The following is a 24868-nucleotide window of genomic DNA, read 5'->3' on the forward strand; positions in this document are numbered from 1 at the left end:
TTCTCGCTCTCTCGCTCCACCTCTAGATGTGCATGCGTGCACACTCCACACTGCAGAAGAGTTAGTTTAGCTCTGAGAATATCTAGTGAATGTTCAGTGGACGTTTGTGCAGAAATAACTGCTGCAGCTCCTCCAGACCAACAAAGGTTTCCCATGTCTTGTGAAGTGACGGGGCTCCGCAGAGAGAAACGTTATCGTCTCCTACCAAAACTCCGGTGTCTCCCCTGTTCCCTCCGGCCGCGGTCGGGAGGTTGAGGCAGGAAAAGCCAACACTAGGATCAGCATTGATTCATGGAGAGACCTTGGTCTGGTCAGCTAACATTACTGCCAAGCAGCTGAAATATAGAGTGATATTGTGCTTTTAGCTGACGTGTGTCGCCTCACTGTTGTGAGCGATGCTCCTTCATGTCTATGTAGAGCGAGCACAAGCGCGAGCAACAGGTGGCACATTCTGAAAGTTAAAAACAGTCCCTTTAAGCAGACAAGGAGAGAACTCTTTTTAAAATGATTACACTATGTGCTGAATTTATTACATTATTCAACATTATATACTAAACATGTTCTCATAACGTAATAACACTACATTATGCACAAAACTGTTATTACGTTTTGTGCTCATGGCTTTATTACATTATGTGCTGATTATTACATGATGAACTTTTATTACATATATATATATATGCTGTTATTAAATGCTTATTAAAATGTTACATGGTTCCTGCTTGCTGAGCATTACAGTGAGTTGTGAGAATGTTCCTCTCCACCAGCCTACTTCTGATCTCAGTGAAGTCTGGACACACTACAGGACAATTCATCATTCTATCCAAAATATGAAGCTTTATGGAGCCCGATCTCAGTCGGTCACCAGCTGACACCAGAGGAGACGACACGACTCCTGTTACAGACTGAAATAAGGCGGCGGCTCATCCAGGAAGAGTTGTGAATGCACATTTATTAGAAAACCATTGTGTTCAACATCCTGTGTGCTCACGGCGGAGGTGGTGATGAACCTGTGCTGAGCAGCTCAGCCAGGACACACCGACAGTCAACACAAAAAACTGGGAACCAAATCAACTGGTTTTACAGAATAAAAGGGAGTGGAGCAGTTTCTTTATATGTTGTGTAAAACAAAATCTCTTTCATCAAGGCCTTCAAATCCAACTAGCCTCCAAATAAAGACGGACTGTAAAGAGGCACTGGAATCCACTTTCCCAGCAGCACGACACACACACACACACACACACACACACACACACACACACACACACACACACACACACACACACACACACACACACACACACACACACACACACACACACACACGCTCACACACACGCTCACACACACGCTCACACACACGCTCACGCTCACACACACGCTCACACACATGCTCACACACATGCTTCAACTGTGATGAAATACAGTAATGTCTTTTCACATGGACACAGGATGTAACTTAAAGTCTCCTTTGGTCAGATAAATAGAGAACAAACAGAGAGTGAACGGAGGAGGCGAGGAGGAGGCCTGCTGATGTGCTCATTTGGACACTGTGCTGACTGAGGAAGGCTGCAGCAGAGGTGCAACAGAAGGCAAAGTGGTGTTTTGCCACTCGGGGGGAGGAAGAGGAGGTGGAGGAAGAGGAGGTGGAGGAGGAGGACCAGTGGGGGGGGGAACCCAGTCTGCCTCCACACTGACAGCAACAAGAGAAAGGTTGAACTGTGTGCTTGTTGGCTGCTGCAGGCCGACCGGGTGTCTGTGCTTCTGTGTGTTACCGTTTCTGATTTCCTACATTCTGTGGAGGGACGATCGATGCTCTCGTTGCGATTACGTCAACGTTGTTTATGTTTTGAGTTGTAGTTGAGTTTGTCTCAGTGCGATGCTCTTGTTGCTGTTAGTGTGAACACAGCCGTGGAGGGAGGGAGGGAGGGAGCCGGCCCTCATGCGGAGGGTGACGGTGTGTCCGGGTCCGGCTCGTAGTGGTAGGTGGCCTGAGAGTAGCCGCTGCCGTGCTGCTGGTTGCCGTGCGACAGGCCGTGCGGAGTGTCCTGGAGAGCCTGCTGGTTCGGGCCCTCGTAGCCTGGGGCGAGCTGGGGGCCCGCGTTATTCTCCGTCCCCTGTCCGAGGGCTGGCTGATGGGGGTTGCCGGCGCCCGGCAGCTGCGGCGGCTGCGGCAGAGTGTCCAGCTCGTCCACCTGCGGCCCCGGAGGGTGCATGTCCACCAGCTGGTCCTGGGGGATGTCCGCGGCCGCCGCCGCCAGGTTGGTGGTGGACTTGGACTTGACGCACTGGAAGTCCACGTGGCGGCTCTTCCCTTCCTCCTTCTCCCAGGACATGCGGATGAAGGGACGCTGGACGTAGTTGTAGATGACCTCTGGACGACCTCCGGGACGCCGCTTCACCTTCTCTTTGTAGGTCGGGTAGCCTGGAGAAAAAACAAAAGGAACAGACGTTGATCAGAATAATGACAGCCTTTTTGTTCAAGTGAAAGGAATAGTTTGGCATTCTGGGAAATACACTTTCTTGTTGAGTCAGATGAGACGCATCGTGTGAGGAAATATGAAGCAGAAGCCAGCAGCCTGTTAGCTTAGCTTAGCATAAAGACTGGAAACAGGGGGACACAGCTAGCCTGGCTCTGTCCAAAGTTGACTGAATCCAACTGTCGGGCTACTCAGGAGGACAGCTAAAGACACTAATCAAAGTGTGAATTTGTGAAATATTGTAAAACTCTTCATCACATTTCAGAACCAGGCTGTGAGCTCCATGCAGCAGCGTCTCCTCCAGGTAACACTCACATAACTCACGACATAAAAGAAGAAATCACTACAGACTCCGTACCTTCTATTCCCAGTCGGATCTTTTTCAGTCCTCTGTCCTTCAGCACCGACTTGGCCACGTCCCTGTTCTCGATGTACTTGAAGAAGCGGTACAGTTTGGTGCTATAGATGACTGTTGAGGAAAAAGAGGACATTGAATACGTGAATCCATCACAAAACCTTCAGCAAACAAAAATACTTCCACTGTCTGTCAACGACTTGTGACTTCCCTACGCCCTGTCTGTGGCTCTGAGCCCACTGGTTCCCACTGAACACATCAAATAAAAAGGTTTATAGTCATTTCCTAAAACAGCGGCCCGCTGTAGTTAGTCAAACGGGAGGAAACGGTGTGTTTTAGTAACAGTGAGGCTCACTGATTGTGTTTTAATCATTTGGGGACAACAGTGGAACTCTATGGCACAGAGGAAGAAGAGGCTCCCCTCATCGAAACACCTTTTACAGTGAACAGAAGAACGGCTTCAAAATAATGTCCGGGATTCCCCAATATTTTCTTACCTGGATCTATTTCTCGCTACCAAAACAGGTCGCTGAGCAGCTGGGTTAATTAACCCCTTCACTAAGCCCCTCCCTAGAGCAGCCACTGTCCAATCATTACGTTAGACACCGTATCCAGGCGCAGGAGGCCTGTCAAGCAAGGAGCGATGTCAGACCTCACAGCTGAATCCATCCGAGATCAACAAAAAACAGTGGACCAAGAGTGCTGCTTCCGCAACGGCGCCGTCGGTTCGGATGGCGCTATCAGCTGTTACCGCCATATGAGAGCAGTGCAGAGTGGCGGCCGTGAGTTAGCCAGTGGGGCATGCTCACATGCACTAAAAGCACAGAGAAGCTCTGATTCCAACACACACAGAGAGAGAGACTTCATTCTCTGCTCAGGTAGACATCACTCCTCTATATCTGTACATAGACAATAGTTGATGATGATATATCATATTGAATTAAGCACCTTTAAACAAATGGTAAAGCGGAATCATTTTGTATTATATTAGATAATGAAAGCTACAGGGAGACATAACTTATCACGAACTTAGCTTAAACAATATATTGCCTTCCTCTGCAGTGCAGGAACATTGTTGTTCCTGTACATGTTTGTCCTTCATGTGAGTTATGAAGACGTGGGGATCGCCAGTGAGCTTCTCATTTGATTTCTCTTCATTCACAATACTCTACTGACAAATTAGCCTGTGCTGTGAATGTAGCTCTCACATGTATGTTGTATTCCCTTCTGTCTTCTTCTCTCTGATATTTCAGAACGATTATTCTATAAACCTGCTATTATTTCCTTTGGAATATCTCTCACTGATATCGCTGAAACCGCCATATTGACATGTCGGGTGTGAAGGATTGACAGGCCTAGCAACAGTAACCAAGGGCTTGACGAATTAGGGAATGTAAACAGATTGAGTATCAGTGATGGCGGCGGTATCTTACTCTGTGAGTACTCCTCTCCCATCTGCGGAGGGTACTCTTCATCCCAGTCCACCACGTCGTCGTCGGTCAGCACCACCACGTGACACTCCCTCTCTCCGCTCTGAGCGCTGGCCACCATCAGCGGCAGCACCATCTCCTCCAGGTAACACTCAAACTGACGCCGGGCCCCGTCGTTAGACAGCTCGTGCATCAGGGCGCCTGGGGGAGGAAACCACGAGGACATCCGTGATGAGACAAGACAACGGAGAGAGGGAGGACAGGATATGATATAAACATGCATAAGCTTGTTTGTTCTGCCTCAACCGGGTCTCAAACTCACAACCTCAAACACCAAGGACAAGTCACTATCTTGGTGAGCGTAATGCCCGGGGGAAGCTACCACTTCACACTATGACATCACAGTATGACATCACACTATGACTGAGGCTATCGCCAGGGTTGCATATGAAGGCAGATTTCAAACTAGGGTCAAAAATTCAGTTTTCGAGACAAAGTTCTAAGACTTTGCGTACTTCATCTAGACAACACAGAGATGTCAGTAATTTATTTTAATAAAGATTGATTGCTCCATAAGTGACAAACTGATGTTTAAAAATGCTTGATTTCCATTGACTGCAATGGTTCACATGAGGATAGAATCAAAATATTGTCAAAAATACAGTTTTTGTGATAAAATTCTGACATTGACCACCCTACATCTACCATGACCTCGACAATTTGTCATTTATTTTGCTTGAACATTGGAGCTTTATTTAGTGAGAATTTGCAGTAGCTGTGTACAGCGCTGTTTACACTAAAATGTTTTCAATTTTTGATAATTCAAAAAATCTGGCTGGATATTTTGTGGAGGACAATCTGCAGATGCAGCGGAGCTAGTTTGGTGTCAATTGAGCAAAACATGTGGAGAGGAAATAGTTTAATAAGTTTTACAGTTTTTGAGAAAAATAGTCAAATAGCATCTGAACATTTCTGCTCATTTGAGCTACATTTTGGTGGAAGTTGCATGAATTTACAAAGTTTTAAACTTTAGGCGTTTGCTGTAGCGCCACCATCAGAACTATTGGGCCCAAAAGCCAGTTGAGGACGTTTAGCATAGGACTGGACCTATGTGCAAAGTTTGGTTTATTTATTAATAATAATAATAATAATAATAATAATAATGACAAAAACAATATAACTAATAACTGTTTGGAGTAGCAAACCTAAAAGTGGTTACATCAAAAAAATACATCAGTGATTCTGCATCCTGTATTTATTTCTCCTTCGTATTAACATGAGTTTACCCTGAAAAAAAAGCCCATCTTGTTGGTACCAGAATGAGACCTGTTCTGCCTTGGTTGGTTCTGTGCCTGGCTGCATAACAAGCATTACATCTCTCAGCTAATCATGACCTACTTAGAGCCAGCAGTCGGTGAGCTGAAGCTGCTCCTCCCACTCACTCAGAGACACAAACAAGAGGCACCAACACACACAGTTACAACACACGCGCACGCACGCACGCACGCACACACACACACACACACACACACACACACTGACATGTAACAGTATGTTGTCACGGGTACGTCAAATATGAATTACAGAGAAACAACATTGATGCAAACGAACAGCTACATCAGCCTGTCTCAGTATATTCATCAGGTATCTACTGTGCATTTATGATGCTAATGGAAAGGTCTGTGCTCTGACTGTTACATTTACAATGACAGCTGCAGTAAAATGCCGGATATAGAATATGTCTATCAACCATATTGTCTCCTGTATCGTGGACATCATATTGCTACTAACTTATTTAAATGAAAATAAGTTAGTAGCTGACTGTACACGTCAAATATACAGAGATGGCCACATCGTAGTAACAACAATAAAACAAGGCAAAGTCTGTTGTGTTAGTCTCTAATGCAGTAATACAACAATAACAAATGGAAAGGACCTGTGCTTCAACACTCACCAAAACCAGCAACTCCATCAGTCTGCAGCTCGAACAGAGTTACTTTCAGAGCTCTGAATCAACAGCTAAACAAGCTGCGTGTGCAGCTGTGTGTGTGTGTACTCACTGAGGTCTCTGCACTTGATGGTGCTGTAGTTGAAGGAGATACAGAGGTAGTCACATGCCTCCCTCAGCTCGGGAATGGAAACGCCGTCGGGGCAGCGGATTATCCCCGACTTGTAGTAATCCTGCCATTTTCAGCAGCAGCACACGCGCACGCACACACACACACATGAATAAATGGGCAGAATGGCGGGCATTCACACGCACGCACAAGCATGGGAGAAAAAACAAGACGCCATTATTGATGCTGCTTCGCTCGACGGGGCGGCAGAGAGAGAGAGTGAGAGAGAGATAGAGAGAGTGAGAGAGATAGAGAGAGAGAGAGATGGATGAGGAAGAGGAGGGGGGAGGGATGGAGAGCGAGCTGTGGTGAAAGTAAAAACCAGCGACGTCACAGGCAAGAGAGAGAGAGAGAGAGAGAGAGAGAGAGACTAAGGAGGAGGAGGGGAGGGGTGGAGAGCAATGAGGTGATGAAAGCAAAAGCCAACAACGTCACTTTCCGTCCCTCCTCCCCCTTTCCTTCTGTTGCTTTGTGTCAGACAGTAAAGTTTATCTGTCTATCTATCCATCCATCCATCCATCCATCCATCCCTCCCTCCCTCCCTCCCGCCTCTCTCTGTCTGTGTGCAGCCGGTGTCACATGAGAGAGTCCCGGTGGCTGATTCCCAGGAGAGTTTCTACTCCCACACTGAAGGCTGAATGGAAACAAAGGAGCAGAGACTGGGCAACCACTCACTTCCTGTTCTGTACCTCGCTCACCCTCTTTGTCTCCATAATCCATTATGCAATAACCATAATCAAGTCATTATTAACCCCTTTAGTAATGCACTCACAGAGAGCCGAGGCAAATGGGAGAGCGGATGCCGCATATCAACAACAGCTCACCAGGAATGCTTTCAGGAATATTTTCCAAATGATGACCAGATCATATTTAGTCAGTAACTTAGTCTAGAGTGGCTCCAGAAGCAACCTGAGCATACAGGAGATGTTGGGATGGCTAGAGATGAGGGCGAAGTAAGATGGCAGCGTGAACTCGCTCCACTCATGACCCCGTGCTCTGGACTCTTTGTTGTTTTCTTATGAACAACACAACAATTTCAAGTCTCTGTGCACTGGGTGCTTTCAATCAGAGGTATTTCAGCTTTACAGGATTTGACTGAATAGTCCATCTCTAAGTAAGTCATGCTGTGATGACAGAGGGATTGGAATAGAAATACAGTAGCATAAAAATAGAAGCACCTGGGTTGCGTTCGAAAAGTCAACAAATTGCGTCCTAACGTCTTTTCCTAACCACTTCTCCTTGACTTCAATGAGGTCAAGGAAAGATGTGAAGGAGAATTCAGAAGGACTCAGGAAAAGACAACCGCGGTGTTATTATGATGCGACGGCGGCGGATGTTAGTGACGTCAGTCTGCCGTGGTGAAACTGCAATGTTCTGAAGATGGACTACAAATGGCGCTGCTCCCCCCGTGCGTTCTTAAATAGGTCTTTCAATGACAGGCTGCTTCAGCCGCGGTGTGTTAAAGAGATACTACAGGTCCTCCTGCTGCTGGAACACTCTATCAACAGATAATAAAGAATCATCTGACCTAACGTGGACAACCGGTGAAAAATATCACTTCATTACTAAGGTTGGAATTGAAATAAACAGGAATATATGATAAATATTGAGTTAATAGTTGGAGTTATGAAGAAGGGGTAGGATCATATACTTCTTCCAACTTCTTTCCGGACATGTAATATTTATTTATGTTGATTATTTATTAATTGATTGTTTACTGTTCATTTTATTTGTTATTCTTGTTTTGTGTTTTACTGAGGTATTTGTTACATGTTCACAATAAATAATTAATTAAAAATAAAGTGAAACTTAATGGTTGTCTCTGTTCACTCATATTAAACATGAATCCCAATTAGTATATGAGCGTATGAAAATAATATGCAAGATAAGCATATAGTTTGTTATTATGAACGGCCGAACGGTGTGTCGCTTTAAATGCTGCGGCCGCAAGGAATGTGGGATGTTATTCTCTCTTTTTCTATGGTAAAGGATGCTCCAGTGTATCCTCTGCTAAAGGAGATAATAAAGGAAGCATTGAAGCTCCTTTCCTCAGCATTTAGAGAATTTGAACAGCTCTTATCACGGCTGCTACTGAGATACATCTGGGTCATTTCACTCCATTAGGAACCTTCCTCAGCAAAAAGGACTATTCGAACGCAACCCTGTACTCTGTAACACAATACTGTAAAATACTAAAATGTAATATGTTCTGTTTTAAACAAATAAACCTTATTTGAGGTTCAAAGTTTATTCTTGACCTCAGTGACAACAGTTGAGAAATCTATCTCACCACAAGGTCCGTTTCCATTTGTTCTGAGCTCAAAACAAACATGATATGAGTGAAAGCTCCAGAGCAGCTACTAAAAGGACTTTGCTGTGAGATTGTTTTCTGAAATACTTAAGGTGTTTGTATGTTGACTCAGTTATGTTTTAAGATTAATGCTGGGGCATTTTGGCCTGTATTTGATACAATAAGCCCTTTTCAGACATAGAATATGCAACACTACTGGGTTCATCTAGCTGTTAAAGCGAAGGTTGGTAATCTTCAAAAACAGATTGTGTTATATTTGTCGAAATTTTCATCACATCCCGACATCAATCAATAAATCAAAAGCTCTGACAAAAAAAAAATGCAATTCTTGCAGAAATCTCCAAATGTCAAAAGTTTTTGGTACCAAATCACAGCATGGCTTTTTCTATGGTGTCCCTCAAGGTCTCGGTGTCCTAATGTGGTATTTTGGAGGGATTATTGATAATTTTTTTATTGATTGTCGAGTGGTGAAATGGTTAAATTTACTACCAAATCTGTGTAGCACATGGTATCAAACCAAAAGTTGCTGCAACAACTTATGAGACATGAGTGACTCCATTTTTCTTGTGGGATACTTTGCTGCCATTATACAGGATGCAGACAATCCAAAGGTACTGTTGGTGATTAAACACACGAGGAAAAGCACTTTTATATCTTTCTTTACATCGCTGAACTGAATTGAAATCATTCCGATTAAGATTTCGGGTCAACTGTTTGCATGGAGTGGGATCTGAAACGGCCCGGTCTTTACATGGCGCTGAGCTTTTTAATGAGAACAGCTGTGTGACGTGCACATAACGGTGGTTATCAACTAGGTAAATCAACCCCAGGGTTTCTCAATCTGGCTCTGAGCATGTTCACATTAAAAGGGGCGGTGTTTGCAGCATGTGACCAATCACAAACATGGTCTGCTGTCAGCAGAGCGGCACATTTTACAAACAAAGAGCAAACTATAATATTAGATGTATACGAAGAAGGAAAACACGTAATCCAGACTAAAAGTAACACAGTTGAAGCTGCCAAACGCAGGAAGGACAGCTGGCAAAAATCACAGACTGTGTGAATGGTAAATGGACTTGCATTTATATAGCCCTTTTCTAGTCTTCCGACCACTCAATGTGTAAATTAACAGACTGATATTATCACTGATCCATCTAGAGCACCATAGATCTGACTAGAGTTGCATTTGTGTATTTCGTTAAATGAATGTGTTGTTTAGATGTATTCTTATAGAATAGAAGATATCTATTCATCCCCCTTGGGGGAAATTATGGCGTGTAACAATTTTAGTCTTATTCTTTCAGCTGCAACCCCGATGATGTGAAGCAGGCTTGGGAGAAAATAGAAAAAAATAAATATAAGGACATAATTCAAAGCGGTAAACACGCTTACTTTCATATCTTATAATCACCCACAGCATCCATAAAAGTACTGGTAGCAAAGTAACACAACTTACAGTCTGTAAGCGCACAACTCTGACGTGAAACATACGGGTCAAGAAGCTGATTCAGATACGTGAATATATGATATGAATAAATAGGCCTCTCTCTCTCTCTATATATATATATATATATATATATATATATATATATACACGGTTTTAAATATTGTTGTCTTTTAAAGCCTTTTTTGATGAATGTGGTTCTAATATGAGATGCATTTAGTTAAAAGGTGCGTGTTTGCATTAAGACAGCCGGTCGGGCCGTCATCATTTGTGCGTACGCAACTACACCTGGCCTGGATTTGTGTGTAAAACATTCGTATGCACGGTTTAAGCACACATTTGTGCGTACACACCGTTTGTGAACGAGGCCATTGTGCTCATATAATTGTAATTTATGGTGCGGTTAGATAGCTGCTATACTGCCCCATTAATACAGATACATGCCTCCCTTTGTGTGCGGCAAGCCGAAGAGCAAAACAATTTTTGACGGCCGTGAAAACGTTGTTTTTGAAAGGCTAAACGCCAACAAATATGGACTGAAGCAGAATATTTCGTTAGATTAAAACATGTTGTGAATTCTGGAAATGATTACATCTATCTTTTTCGATAAACGTTGACTTTTGGACTGAAACAATTACAGAGATGGACTGAGCGTTGTGCGTTGCTCTCTGTGCATGTGTGTGACTATTTCAACTATTTAATACAGCCTTTATATATAATATAATATTATAACTACACAGATAAATCAGTCCCTCTGACGAGAATAGATATCTGTAGGCCTATATAGGCATATTCTCCTATCATATATTCCTACCATATATTCACTTATCTGTGTCACCTTCTTGAGCCGGATGTTGCCAGCGCGACATGTCGGAGTAGCGTGCTTACAGTCCCTCAGACTGTGTGCATTATCGTGCGTTACTTTGCTGCGGGTACTGTTATGTAGGCCTATGCCGTGGGTGAGTATAAGATATTAAAATAGCCTACACTGCTTTGAATTAGCCTATGATTTTATTAGGGATGCACCGACAGCCAGCTGGAGGGTGTGAGCGACACACGGCAGACTGGGGAGTCCCGCATACGAGGCGGTGCGCCGCAACTAGCTTTAGGTCGGCTCGGAAAGGTTCGTGGCGAAGGCGCTTCCCGTGGCCGTGGCCAAAGTGTCACCGGGGCGGACTGTCCTTAGTGCGCCCCAACCACGTTGTGCCCCCAGGGCGGGGCTCGGCCCACGTAAAAGGCGCCAGGGGTCTGCAGCGATGTCTGCAACCCACCCGACCCGTCTTGAAACACGGACCAAGGAGTCTAACGCGCGCGCGAGTCAGAGGGTGCAAGCAAAACCCTTTGGCGCAATGAAAGTGAGGGCCGGCGCGCGCCGGCTGAGGTGGGATCCTGGCCCCGCGGGGTCGGGCGCACCACTGGGGAGGTGGAGCGTGCGCATGTGCGATAGGACCCGAAAGATGGTGACGAGAGGTTAACGCCACACTGCCGTAAAGTGGTATCGGAGCCGTTTTGCGAGTACGAGTACGAGACCCAATACCCGATACTGGTATCGGTGCATCCCTAGTTTTTATATTTAATTTTTATTTCACAGCGCCGGGGTTGCTGAGGCTCCAGATGAAGTCATCGTCAGTGCTCCCATTCCTTGTATTATGCATGTTGCAATTGTTTTGTACAGAGTAGCTGTCCAGACTACCTACCGCCTTGTCGCCAATCAATTTGGCATTCGCAAAAGCTCAGCAAAAAAAAGAGAGAAACTCAGTCACAGCGCCTAAACATCAAGACGGAGGGCATGCACAGAAAGAACACATGCTGATTGAGGTGTTTATAAGGAGCATTTTATTCTGTTTGGGCTTTTAAACTGAGTATAATCGGAACATTAGGCTCCATGTAAACGTGGCTACAGAGATGTATCTTGTATGTCATACAAATGGAAGAATGGAGGGAGATGGGTGGAAGAACACTGAGAGATGCAGTCTATGTTTCAGGAGGGTTCTGTACTCACTAGGAACAAAAGAGAGAGAGGGAGAAGAGAGAAAATGACAAACAGTGACAGTGTATCGAGCTGTCGGCCACAGATGAAGAACTAAACTCAGCGTTCTCACCAGAATGGCTCTGAAGACAGTGGAGCTGATACCATCGGCCACCTCGAACTCCCCTTTTTCATTGGGTCGTGTAAAGTTGTTGTCCCGTCCAGAACCGAACATCCTGAAAGCAAACAACAAATGAGAAATAAACTTGTGATCACAGGCAATAGAACAAGTTGAGTACCAGAACAAATTCAAAGGACGGCAGAGCAGACCAGTGACCACCTAGATGCTGAACGGCACATTAAAGATGTTGGAGACATTGAAGTTGTGGCTTCAATACTTCGTACTAGGGATGCCACGATACCAGAAATCTAGTAGTCGATACCAATACCAGTGAATTTCCACGATTCTCTACACCAAATTCGATACCACGGTAAAAAATAAAAATAAATAAATAAATCCCATATAATGTGTACATGTGTCTATATACTGTATATCCTCACATTGCAAGCAGTAGTTTAAATTCACTGACATGGTGACATTTCACTGGGTAAAGGCTACCAGAGGTGGGACCAAGTCATTGTTTTGCAAGTCACAAGTTAAGTCTCAAGTCTGTGACTCAAGTCCCAACTCAGGTCTCGAGTCCTAAACAGGTCATATGAGCTCTTCATCAAATGTAACGTCATTTTAACAGCAGAGTAACTGGATCCAACTGGTGCTCAGTAATGTAACGTTAGTTCTTCATGGTTTTTCTCCTGAAACTTGATTGGATGCTGTTGGATTGGTTCAAACAAAGTGGATCTGGGGAGTTAAGTGTAAGATAATCAAATGCAATTCCCAATAACATTCACCGGAAATAAAGAGTCCAGAGTTCAATAAAAAAAATAACACCACTCCTCAGAGATTAAGCAATAAGCAACAAAAGATAGAAATTTAGTTTGTTCAGTTCAGTTTTTTCCCTCACGAGTGAATCCTCTTCCCTCACATAAAGGATCTCTGCATCTCTCTGCTGCATGGCGCTGTTGTGTGTGTGTGTGTGTGTGAGCGGAGGACAGAAGTAGCCGCATTTGGCGCTCTGCGGGTGTTCATTTCAGACCCTGCAGGCATCGTACGGTACCTTCGGTACTGTAGAAAACGAGTACCGTCACGTTTTTAGAATTTTGGCATCGACTTGGCACCGAAGTATCGGTTCTCCTCACATCCCTATTTCCTACTAATCTAAATGGATAAAAATCAGAACTGATTTATGGTTTAGCCATCATAGAAAGGTGCTGTGTGAATTTTTAAGCGTCAGCAAATTGTTAATAACTAACACTGACACATGTATATACCACATGCAAACACCTTCTGTTGTTTTATTGTATGTTGAGACACCTTGGTGTGACAAAACCCTTCACAGGAGCTCTCGACTTGACCATTGTTGAGAGAAGTGGCAGCCCTGGAACTGCATTTTACAGTGGGAGCGACCAGCTCAAATGTAACTAGTCAACTGGAATGCTTTGGGACATGAAAGGAGAATAAGGAATGAAAGAGGAGGAGGGCGCTGTTCTTTCAGCACCACTACAGTTAAAGCTTTTAGTTTCTGGGATTGACAGGAGTGAAAGGTGAACGGAGCAAAAGGAAACTTGTTGTGTGTTTAGACTCATTGGAGACCGTTTATCATTTTAGGCTGCAAGTAGTTTTATGCATCCCATGATCTTTTCACCTTTAAGTTATTGTATAACATCTTTACCTACATTGAATCTATCTGACAGTCATACCTGCCCAGCATGGTGTTTGGTTGAGCTGTGAAAATGGCAGGATCCACCACAAATCTTGTATTATCCACAATGAGCGTGACTCTTTCTCCCAGCCTCAGTCCACTGCGATGCCCCTCTTTACTGCAGAGGTCATACACGTAGATCATGTCACACGCCCCGGGGCCCAGTGTCTTTGAGAGGTGGTCTGCTCCAGGAGTACCCAGGGGCAGAGGTATGTGTCCCCCGATCAGGGCCCCTCCGATGTGGGAATAGGGAATAGAAACCCTGGGAGGACGTGGACTGGAGGATCTGGAGGACGAGCCTCCGTCGCCACGTTCGCGGTCTGTGGGAGAGGGGGACGACACATGAACACCAGTGAAGCAAGCTTTCAGACAAACGCATACATACCTGTTGGTAAGAGATTGGGACAAAACAATGGCTGGCCCTGAAAGCCCTTTTGGGCTGTGTAATCAGGACCAATAATACTTTCTTCTTTCTTTCCTCCTTACCGTGCTGGCGAGTGGGAGAAGTGACATTCCTGATGCAGGGCGTCAGCTGGCTCTCTCCTCTCTCATGGGAGGAGTCACGTGAGCGGTCGCTGGAACGCCGCTGTTGGTCCCGGTAATGTTCTGCTCCTCCTCTTTCTCTCGCCCCGCCGGAGGCACCGCAACTGGCCCCGCCACTGGCCCCGCCACTGGCCCCGCCACTGGCCCCGCCACTGGCCTCGCCACTGGCCCCGCCACTGGCCCCGCCACTGGCCCCGCCACTGGCCCCGGCTCCGTACAGACTCATGGTGGTGACCTGCTGCTGCTGCTGTTGGTGGTCGCAGTCCAATACTGACAAACCACACTGCCGGTCACTGATGGAAAAATGAGAGCCCACAGAGGAAATCAAAGTTATGAACATGAACAGCTTCTGAACTTAAAGTCAGACTGCACAACTTTTTGCTGAATATTGTGGCAAATACTTAGTTCAAACTGGACTACACCAAAGAGATTTGTTGAAGCAAGATGGCCCAGAGGTACATGACTACCAGTGTCATTCATTTATGACCATTTTGACACAGTTCCAAAATACTGACTACATTACAATCTCCAAATATCTTTTGTTTCAACTCTATTTTCTTCCTGCAGTTGAATGTTGAAAATGAAGCTTACTGCTGCGAATGCTGATGCTATGGTGGGCACGGGGGAGAAGTCTGAATTCCAAACTGCCATGAAAGTGTGATATGGTCACAATGTCGAGTCCGAGAGGGATGACACTCCTAATCATACAGAAACCAAAGCACTGATGCATGATTTGCATCTCATTCAACGATTCAATGACCTATTATTGCCATTACACAATAAAAGACTGCACGATGAAATGTAGTTTACAGTCATCCACGCAGAATTGTGCAGAAACTGCTCAGGGTAAAGGGGTTTGCTTTTAGAGTGCTGAGCTGTGGAACGAGAGGAGAGCCTGTAAAAAAGTCTGCAGTCAACTCGAGTGAACCCTTAACAGGAGCAGAGTGCTGCAGAAACAGGGGCCGACACCAACCCACCAACCTCAGTCTGCAGCTACGTGCACACACCAGCGCCCCAGCATCCATTAGAGTGTGTGTATCCATGTGAAACAATCTTGAGTAAGCGGAACTCACTTAGGTACAGGACAACAAACTGAAATGGCCTCGACTGTTTACTTGCTCCACCGACTGGTTTTCTTCAGAGATTTTCTGACTGACAGGTAACAACCACTCCACCTTGCCTTGGAGCAAGTGATGCTTCCTGGAGAGGTTCGTTCCTAACGGCATCTGCAAGATTTCACAGACCGGAGGAAAACAAGCAGTAAGAGCTGATCTGAGGTCTGCTGTCCATCTGCTGTCTATGAGAGCCGGCTGTCAATCACTAGCAAACTCCGACCAAACGGTCAAACTAGGCAGCGCTGATCAAATATGAATCAATATTATGTTACTGTAATGCTTATTCCTCTCCTCAAATGTTTTCAGAATCATCTTGTAGTGTACGGTTTAGCTGTAAAATGAGAAAGTTTGTGACGCCGCCGCCGCCGTGAAATCTGGTGATGGAACGCCAAGTTCCGGTCACATGACCGGAGCACAGCCAATAGGAACGCTCTCTCTCTCAATGAAATGACCTGTGATTGGTCAAAGTCTCCTGTCACGGGCTAGATTTTCTAAAGCCTGAAAACAGAGCCATGAGGAGGAGCAGAAGTCTAGTTTTCTCTCACAACACTTGAATTACAATATGCTGAAAGGTTATTATGGAATTTATGCCCAATGATGCCAAAAATATACTGACTACCGCAGGTTTAATGCACAGGAGCAAGGCACATACCTGCAACCACTCAAACACTGATGTTATGTGATGGTATGACTCTTGACATTTTTGTTTTCAGGTTTTAATTTTCATAAACATAATAAAATCTTGCCTTAAATAGTCTTTTTTCCATTTTGTAATGTATTTTAATAATGCACAGGCTCAAAAGCACTTAAGTACAGGCTATGTAATGCTGATGAGTTTGACAACCAGATAGATAGATAGATAGATAGATAGATAGATAGAGGATATTAGTTTCCACAGCCTGTTCATACAGAAGAACAATTAATGAACATCAATCACCAAAACAGTCACAAGTGTTGCTGCTACGGTTTGTTGAGGGCAGTGATGGCAGAGAGGCACGCAGCTCATCCTGTAGCGGGCTTTTTTACAGATCAGAGATCTGTATCTGCGGACCGACGGCCGGGAGCAGAGCGAAGCAGTTCAGGGGGTGGCTGGGGTCATGTGATGGCGGTGTCAATGAGGGCTGGGAGGTTGGTAGTAGGGAGACCAATGATTTTAGAGGCATATAATGCAGCTGCAAATGGACAATTTGAAATATGCAAACTAAATAGTGAAAATATAAAGATGTGAACCTGGGAGAAGGGATGAAGGGGAAATGAGGGCATTAGAAGTGCTCGTGTGAGCTAGCATTTGAACTACTAATACTGGAAGCATTGGTTTAATGCTGGCCAATAATATTGGACTGGCTATTGGTCTGAAATATCAAGTAAATGAGGTGACAAAAACAAGTAGTCGCATCATGTATCACATGACAGGACTGCCTTACACATATTACTTGTTTAAGCAATATGTGTAAGGCAGGGTTAGGGTTAGGGTTATGGTTGCATTATGATAAATTACAGTCCTGTAGTTTAGGTTGATGAATGGATCCATTTCACTTCCACAGCGACAGCGTAGCTGGCCTATCTGATCAATAGAGTTGAGCTTGTAAGCCAGAAACACATCCAGGTCTCAGTAATGAAGAGAGCCTGGCTCTCCTGAGAGAGGAGAGGAGCTGCTATGAAATATGATGATGACCATCTACTGTAGGCTATGGAGTCAGAGAGATAGAACATGGGAGCAAAAGGGGCGGAGAGACAGAAAGAGAGAGGCTTCTTTTTTTTATTAGTTTACAAAAATGGGGTTAGTGACGTAAAAAGAGCAGACTTCTACTCCCCCCCCCCGACCTCGCTCATTGAGGCAGATCTAGCATGGAGGTTTTATATTTAATTTACACCAAATAAATCAATAGCATATCCGTTCTCGTAAACCCGAGGGTGAGCTGTTCATTATTGCTTTAGTCTTTTGTTCCCATGCACCATGCCCCTGTGAATAGGCTGGTTATGAGAGAAACCTCCCTGGATACTGGCTGACATGTTAACGTGCTGGACCAGCTGGCTGATCGAGAGGCTAACTGAATCGCACATGATCAGCAGTAAAAACCACTCTGTGCTGGCTGTGCCATTGTTTCCCTATGGGGAGACGGTGATACCCAACTAGGTGGAAGCGCTACCCTTGGCGTGGCACACTGCTCGAAACTTTGATCTTGGTTGCCGCTGACCTTAAAACCATTTTTTGGCATCATTGGGCAAAAATTCCATAATAACCTTTCCGCATATTGTAATTCAAGTGTTCTGAGAGAAAACTAGACTTCTGCACCTCCTCATGGCTCTGTTTTCAGGCTTTAGAACATCTAGCGCTCCAATTGGCTGTGCTCCGGCTGTTGGGCGGTGCTTGGTATTTCCTCAACTGATCTCAACATGGCTGCCGGGTCACAAACTTTCTCATTTTACAGCTAAACCGTGCACTACAAGATGATTCTGAGAACATCTGAGGAGAGAAATAGGCATTAACGTAACAGAATATTGATTCATATTTGATCAGCGCTGCCTAGTTTGACCGTTTGGTTGGAGTTCGTGAGTGATTGACAGCCGGCTCTCATAGACGGGCAGCTGGATGACAGGCTCCAGATCAGCTCTTACTGCTTGCTTTCCTCAGGTCTGTGAAATCTTGCAGATGCTGTTAGGAGCACTGGAGGACACAGAGGCACATGATTTTTTTCAGATTACCTGTCTCATGCACTACTGTCATGATATGGTGACCGTTTTATAAAAATAACTTTTTTTAAATCATATTTGCTCCATTTCTACCCACTGCAGCTTTAACCAATGAGATCGCTGTATGTGCTGTAACCACTTTTTGATGACGTATACCTGCGCCGCACTTTGCCTCTGCGCCCTACTATTTGCAAAGAGCAAATTCGTTACCATGTTCATACCAACACATTAAAACAAACCCTATATGGACACAAAGGATGTAAAAACGCATTTACAGAGGATTTAATGTTGTCAAAAATATAAATGTTAAAGAAAATCAATGCATATGGTGCTGGTTAACTTTTTAATTTTTAACTCTACTCAAAAAGGGTAACATTTTAGAAATCAAGGAGTTAACCAGGTAAACCCTGCTGTGTTTATAACATGTCAGCTTCACAGCATAGCGGCAGAATGGCAATGTCCTTGAAGACAAGGGGTCACCATAGCAGCTGTGGAAAGGAAGAAATAAGCACACAAAGACGCAAGTGTGTGCGCGCGCACACACACACACACACACACACACACACACACACACACACACACACACACACACACACAGTGTGTGTTCAGGTGAGCTATCTGACACACAGAGGACATCTTCCCTCAGCCTATAGAACACATTATACCCATCACTGATAAGGTGAAAAAAAACAGCATTCAAGGTTTTTCACAGAAAGGAACAGAACAGTCACCAGGCCTATTATTCATGGTTATATTACATTATACTGAAGAGAATACTGCCTTTTCAAACTGCCACAATTAAGTGATCTATCCGAGATATGACTGGTTGTAATATGGGTGCATTTATACTCGTGCCTGACTTTATAGCATAAATGCATGTTTCACCTCCAATGGGATTTTAATGCTTGGGCAGAAATGGGATAATAAAAAACAAAAGCGGGTCTTCCAGCCAAAAAGGCAGGCAGCCAGCGGCCAGAGCAGCAGGCTGGAGGGAACAAAGGAACTGAGGAGGCAATATTTCACTCAGGGCAGGCAGCTCCTCTCATCTTTCACATGGCAATGCAAATCTACAGCGGCCAAGATTTCACACAGCCAGAGAGAACTAAGAGAGGGGGCTAATATTTCACTTGTCCAATTTCCTGTTACTGGGCATCGACCCCCCCACCCCCCCTCCCTTGATAACACAATTTCCTTTTTCTTTTTGCTGACTGGGTCAATGGCCTATACGGTGCTTACAAAAAGCTCTGGGTGCACGTTCGAGGTGTTAAACACAAGTCAAGTTCACCAAACACATCTACTACACAATAAGTCAAGATGCAGATGCAAGGCAGTCTATTAAAAGCATGAGGTGAGAGCCCCAAGGGGTGAGGGTCCCATCTATTATTTAGGGGCTGCTGACACCGACACACTGACGGCCAAGGGCAGAGGAGCTGCTCAGTGCAGCAGTCTGGCTGGAAATCCATTAAAAGGATGCCGAATATTGGATAGTAACAGGGAAGTACCCCCACATAACAACAAGAGCATCCTTACTTTTTATACATTTAGGGACTATTGTGGGAATTTCTCTTATCATGGAATATAGATATCATAAGATCACTATTTAGCCTGCTCTCTAATGAGCAGCCTACCAGAGTCAGACGAGTCCCATCCAGGATAATACAGGCAGTGATTCTCTTTCTAGGTCACTATTAGAATTACAGTAGATCACACCGAGAGCTGCTAGCTGTGAACATGTAACACGGTGACGGTGCTGTGTGAGAGCGGACATGCACCTACCGGTCGGTCTCTGTGTCTTTGGGCAATGTGAAGACAAAGCAGCAGGGGATGAGCTGCGGGATGACAGCGGCACAAAAGCCTCGCGCTCCTCCGAACAAAGCGGGCTTTCCGGCAGCTTCAGCATCCTCGATCATTACTTTCACACTTCATCAGCATCGTTTCACACACACTCGACCCGGATCTCACAAACCGGTAAAAACAAAAAACAATCCACCGCTTCGACCCCGAAGCTTTAAATGTGTCTTAAACGGCGAGAGGAGACGAGCACCGGCGATTCATCCCGAGTCACCGGAGGGACCGTAAACTGTGAATGGCCGCGTGCTCGACTGGATCAGAGCGATGCTGCCTTCACGTGCTCCTTGTAAAACTCCCACTCTGGTACAGTAAATGCATCGTAATGGACGTTGGTCGTTAATAACTACAGAACAGGTCTCCTTATATCATCATCAACAGCAGCAGGATGTCTTTAGCGCCGTTTATCACCAAGAGCCACAATTACATTTGAAGAAAAACAATGATATGGAAATGGTGCATTAAGTCAGAATCTAAATTATCTAGCCCACTTGAACACCCCCTCAAATTCCTATTTCAGCTGTTTGTATTCTCAACAAAGTGAGGAAAAAAAACATGTTTTGGGAAAGGAAATGTCAAGAAGATCCAGGTATTAAGTATTACTCAGCCTAACCCGTTATATTTATTAGACCATTCACCTGACCTGGACTCAGTCACCACACAGACACCATCACCAAGACAGCTAGACAGCACCTCATGTTCCTCTGCTAGGCTGAGGAGGTTCAACATGGACTCCAGGATACTCTGCAACTTCTACCGGTGCACCATGGAGAGTATCCTGACAGCTGCATCACCGCCTGGTAAGGCAGTGGCTCCAATCTCAACTGCAAGGCTCTACAGAGGGTGGTGAAAAGTGACCATCAGCACATCACCAGGATGGAGCTGGTCCATCCATGGAGTACCTCTACACCTCTCTCTGTCTGTCTGTCTGTCTGTCTGTCTCTCTTCTTTACATTCACTTAAAGGTCCCATATCGTGCTCATTTTCAGGTTTATACTTGTATTTTGGGTTTCTACTAGAACATGTTTACATGCTGTAATTAAAAAAAAAAACTTGATTTTTCTCATACTGTCTCCCTGAATATACCCTGTATTTACCCTCTGTCTGAAACACTCCGTTTTAGTGTATTTCAATGGAATGGCAACAGAATTGCGTTGCTAGGCAACAGCTTGGGTCCATGTTTACTTCTTGTCAGCTGATGTTATTCACATACACTGCAACAGGATATAAACTGGGAAACATTTAGATGGTCTAAATATTGTATATTTGTGACCTCACAATGTGTGTACCTGTTTTATAATATGAAAGACATGAAAATGTCACTTTTTAAAATATGGGACCTTTAATTAATTTTGCAAATACTGTATACCTGTCTTCCACGAAGAAAAACAAAAAAAAATTTAAAAAACAAAAAACAAAAAAATAAATAAATATATATATATATATATATATATATACACACACACCGATCAGCCATAACATTAGGACAGCATGGGCACCCGGACCGGTATGCCGCTACACAGCCCCATACGCAACAAACTGCTCCTCACTGTGTGTTCTGACACCTTTCTATCGGAACCAGCATTAACTTTTTTCAGCAGTTTGAGCTCCAGTAGCTCTTCTATTGGAAGAGCATTTTGGCAAATTTTTCTTGGGCGCTACCCACATAATCAGCTGTGCTGCTCATCCCACAAATGCATGATCCTTACAAGTTGGACATCATTTTGAAGGTAAATAAACAGGCTTTCCAACGATGTAAAATACAATGACAATTAGCATTGTAACAACAGAGAAATAATCCACCAAACACAAGTTTCCGAACTTTGTTTTTCCAGTTTATATATAAAAAAATAACAAAAATAAATGAAATCTAGTTTTATAAGATTATATTACATAGCGGTAGATCTGTACAACTAGTTTCATCCAAGAGGCTACCAATACTAATGTTAGCCATCTGCGGTGCAGACAGAAAGATCATTATTATCAATGTGTGATAAATGTCACATCATAGTTACTAAATATGTCTTTTTGCATGTTGTTGAATATATATATATATATATATATATAAAAAGAAAGAAAATCACACAAAATAAAAAATCTAGCGATCAGATATACATATAAATGTATATCTGATCGCTAGATTTTAACTTTTGTGTGATTTTCTCTCTCCCTATATATATATATATATATATATGGTATATTTATGACAGCATGGGCACCCTGACCGGTCTGTGGCTACGCAGCCCCATACGCAACAAACTGCGATGCACTGTGTGATCTGACACCTTTCTATCGGAACCAGTATTAACTTTTTCAGCAATTTGAGCTCCAGTAGCTCTTCTATTGGATCGGACAACACGGGCCAGCCTTCGCTCCCCACATGCATCAATGAGCCTTGGGTCTGACCCTGTCGCCGGTTCACCGGTTTTCCTTCCTTGGACCACTGCAGACCGGGAACATCCCACAAGAGCTGCAGCTCTGGAGATGCTCTGACCCAGTCGTCTAGCCAGCACTATTCGGCCCTTGTCAAAGTCACTCACATCCTTACACTGGCCCATTTTTTCTGCTTCCAACACAAAGTTCAAAATGTTCTCTTGCTGTCTAATATATCCCCCCCACTGCCAGGTACCATGGTAACCAGATACTCAATGTTATTCACTTCACCTGTCAGTGGTCATAATGTTATTGCTGATCGGTGTGTGTGTGTGTGTGTGTGTATATATATATATATATATATATATATATATATATATACACAGCATATTGTTGGAGGGAGCCTGAGATTTAAGCTTTTCATTGCCAGTGTCTGCTTCTTCTCTGTAATTGTCGTGCATATATAACTTGTATTTGGTTAATTTGGAACTGTATTTCACCGTCATGACCTCCAGGTAGCCTTCTCCTTTCCACTACAGTAAACTGGTCCAGGCTTGCACATAAGGGACACAGAGCTGATGCTATCATTCCCTGATAAACAGGGCTACATTCTTCCTACTCTACTTATTTCGAGTGCAGTAAAAAAAAAAAATCAAGACAGACACATAACCTCACTTGTTGTTTATCACCTCTCTCACCATCGACAGCATACTCCGTCTGTTTTGCAAAGGTCAACTCTTTTACATTTCATGATCCAGATGGAGCCATCAATAGGTCACCGCCGGCTTTACCATAGTTTATCTTATGAGTAATTCAGATAATGCACAGTGTGGGATTAACCATCAGAACATCTGTCTGTACTACGACACCATCCTCCCGACTACTCAATGTACCCACTTGACAACCAGGGCTGTGGTGTTTCATCTCCACAGGAATACTGTATATGCAGATGATGCAGTCACAGCGGGAACACTGCTGACCTCACAAAACTGCCAAACGTCTGATTTATGGAAAAGACTGTAATGCTTTATGATATGAATTTGTATGCAGATACAAGTAGGCTGCACTTGTGTGTGTTCCTACAGGTTCAAAAATTAAACCTAGATTGATAAATGTAAAGGTTAAGTAATTTCTCTACGCCTCCTCATGCTAGAGCAGGGGTCAGCAACCTGCGTCTCCGGAGCCACATGTGTCTCTTTAGCTCCTCTCCAGTGGCTCCCTGTGGATCTATAAAAATGGAAATGAATAACTGTTTCTTGTTTACATTTTCATTTCTCATTGTTGTAGGTCTATGGTACGACGGTACGGCGGAGTATTAGGGCCACATTGAGAAAAAAAAAAAATCTGAGATTTCGAGAATAAAGTTGTAATATTTAGAGAATAAAAGTCACGTTTATGAGAAAAAAAGTTGGAATATTATGAGTAATATTACTATTTTTTTCTCGTAACATTACGACTTTTTTCCTATAATATTCTGACTTTATTATGTAAATCTCAGATGTTTTTTCCCTCAATGTGGCCCTAATACTTCGTAGTACATTGTCTCTGGCCCTCACTGATTTGACTTACATACTATATACTTAGACTATAAACTGTGTTACCTTCATCACAATGATAAAATGTTTTGCGGCTCCAGACAGATTTTGTTTTCTTTATTTTGTCTAAAATGGCTCTTTTGATAGTAAAGGTTGCTGACCCCTGGTCTAGACAATGTGTGGTCAGTGTGGCTGGAGGTAGTTTACAGTGTAGAGATATTAAGGTTACCTTTTAACCGGACACAATCTCAGTAGTGCTAACGGTAGTTGAACAGTTAACTAACAGTTAGCGCTGAAGGAATAACTGACACATGTATTCTGTCTCCAACATCAACTCTCTGTTGGTATATCCAGAGAGTCTGACCTAGTAAACTCACCAACGATGTAAAGAGCCAGAAGTCAGTGGACATGGTGCTGCACAGAGTGTTTAGCGCGGGTTAGAGGAGTTTACACTGTTTGGTTAGCCTGGTTCATCTACTGTTGACCGCTCGGCTAACCGGGTGGCTAGCACTGACCGTTAGCCGCCGTTAGCTGTCTCTCTAAACAAAGAGTTTAAAACAACGTGTCTTTACCTCCTCGTGTTACATTCCGGGTCGATGTTCTGTCCGGTTGCTGAGCGACCAGCTCCACTGGTGTGAGACACAAAGACGAGAGCAGAGACACAGTTTACATCAACTAACACTAACTGCTGCTGCTGCTGCTGGGCTGGTGGACTCTTCTGTTTTGGTTTTTGGGAACGCGGAGCTGGCGTGAGACATCTCGCGAGATAACAGCACATCCCACCCCCCACACCCGCGTGCACCAATATTAAAGAGAGCTGTGCACACACGCGCA

At 44.1% G+C, this 24868-nt stretch overlaps 1 protein-coding gene across 5 annotated transcripts; it reads right to left on the reverse strand.

The window, feature by feature from the left end:
* Positions 1 to 670: 670 nt before the first annotated feature.
* LOC141765510 (BTB/POZ domain-containing protein 10-like) lies at positions 671 to 24827 on the reverse strand. 5 transcript variants are annotated; one of them, XM_074631540.1, is made up of 9 exons: positions 24607 to 24827; positions 14675 to 14762; positions 14413 to 14626; positions 13925 to 14246; positions 12240 to 12342; positions 6326 to 6446; positions 4269 to 4466; positions 2839 to 2949; positions 671 to 2425 (listed from the first exon to the last, which is right to left on the reverse strand). In XM_074631540.1, exons 1-9 carry the CDS (start codon positions 24810 to 24812, stop codon positions 1941 to 1943), a joined length of 1848 nt encoding a protein of 615 aa, XP_074487641.1. In that variant the 5' UTR covers positions 24813 to 24827; the 3' UTR covers positions 671 to 1940. The 5 variants fall into 5 exon arrangements, with proteins under 5 accessions (XP_074487641.1, XP_074487640.1, XP_074487639.1 ...); XM_074631539.1 differs by having other exon boundaries at positions 14663 to 14762; XM_074631538.1 differs by having other exon boundaries at positions 14413 to 14762.
* Positions 24828 to 24868: the final 41 nt, after the last annotated feature.

This window comes from Sebastes fasciatus, chromosome 4, assembly GCF_043250625.1.
Source record: "Sebastes fasciatus isolate fSebFas1 chromosome 4, fSebFas1.pri, whole genome shotgun sequence".
Lineage (NCBI taxonomy): Eukaryota > Metazoa > Chordata > Actinopteri > Perciformes > Sebastidae > Sebastes > Sebastes fasciatus.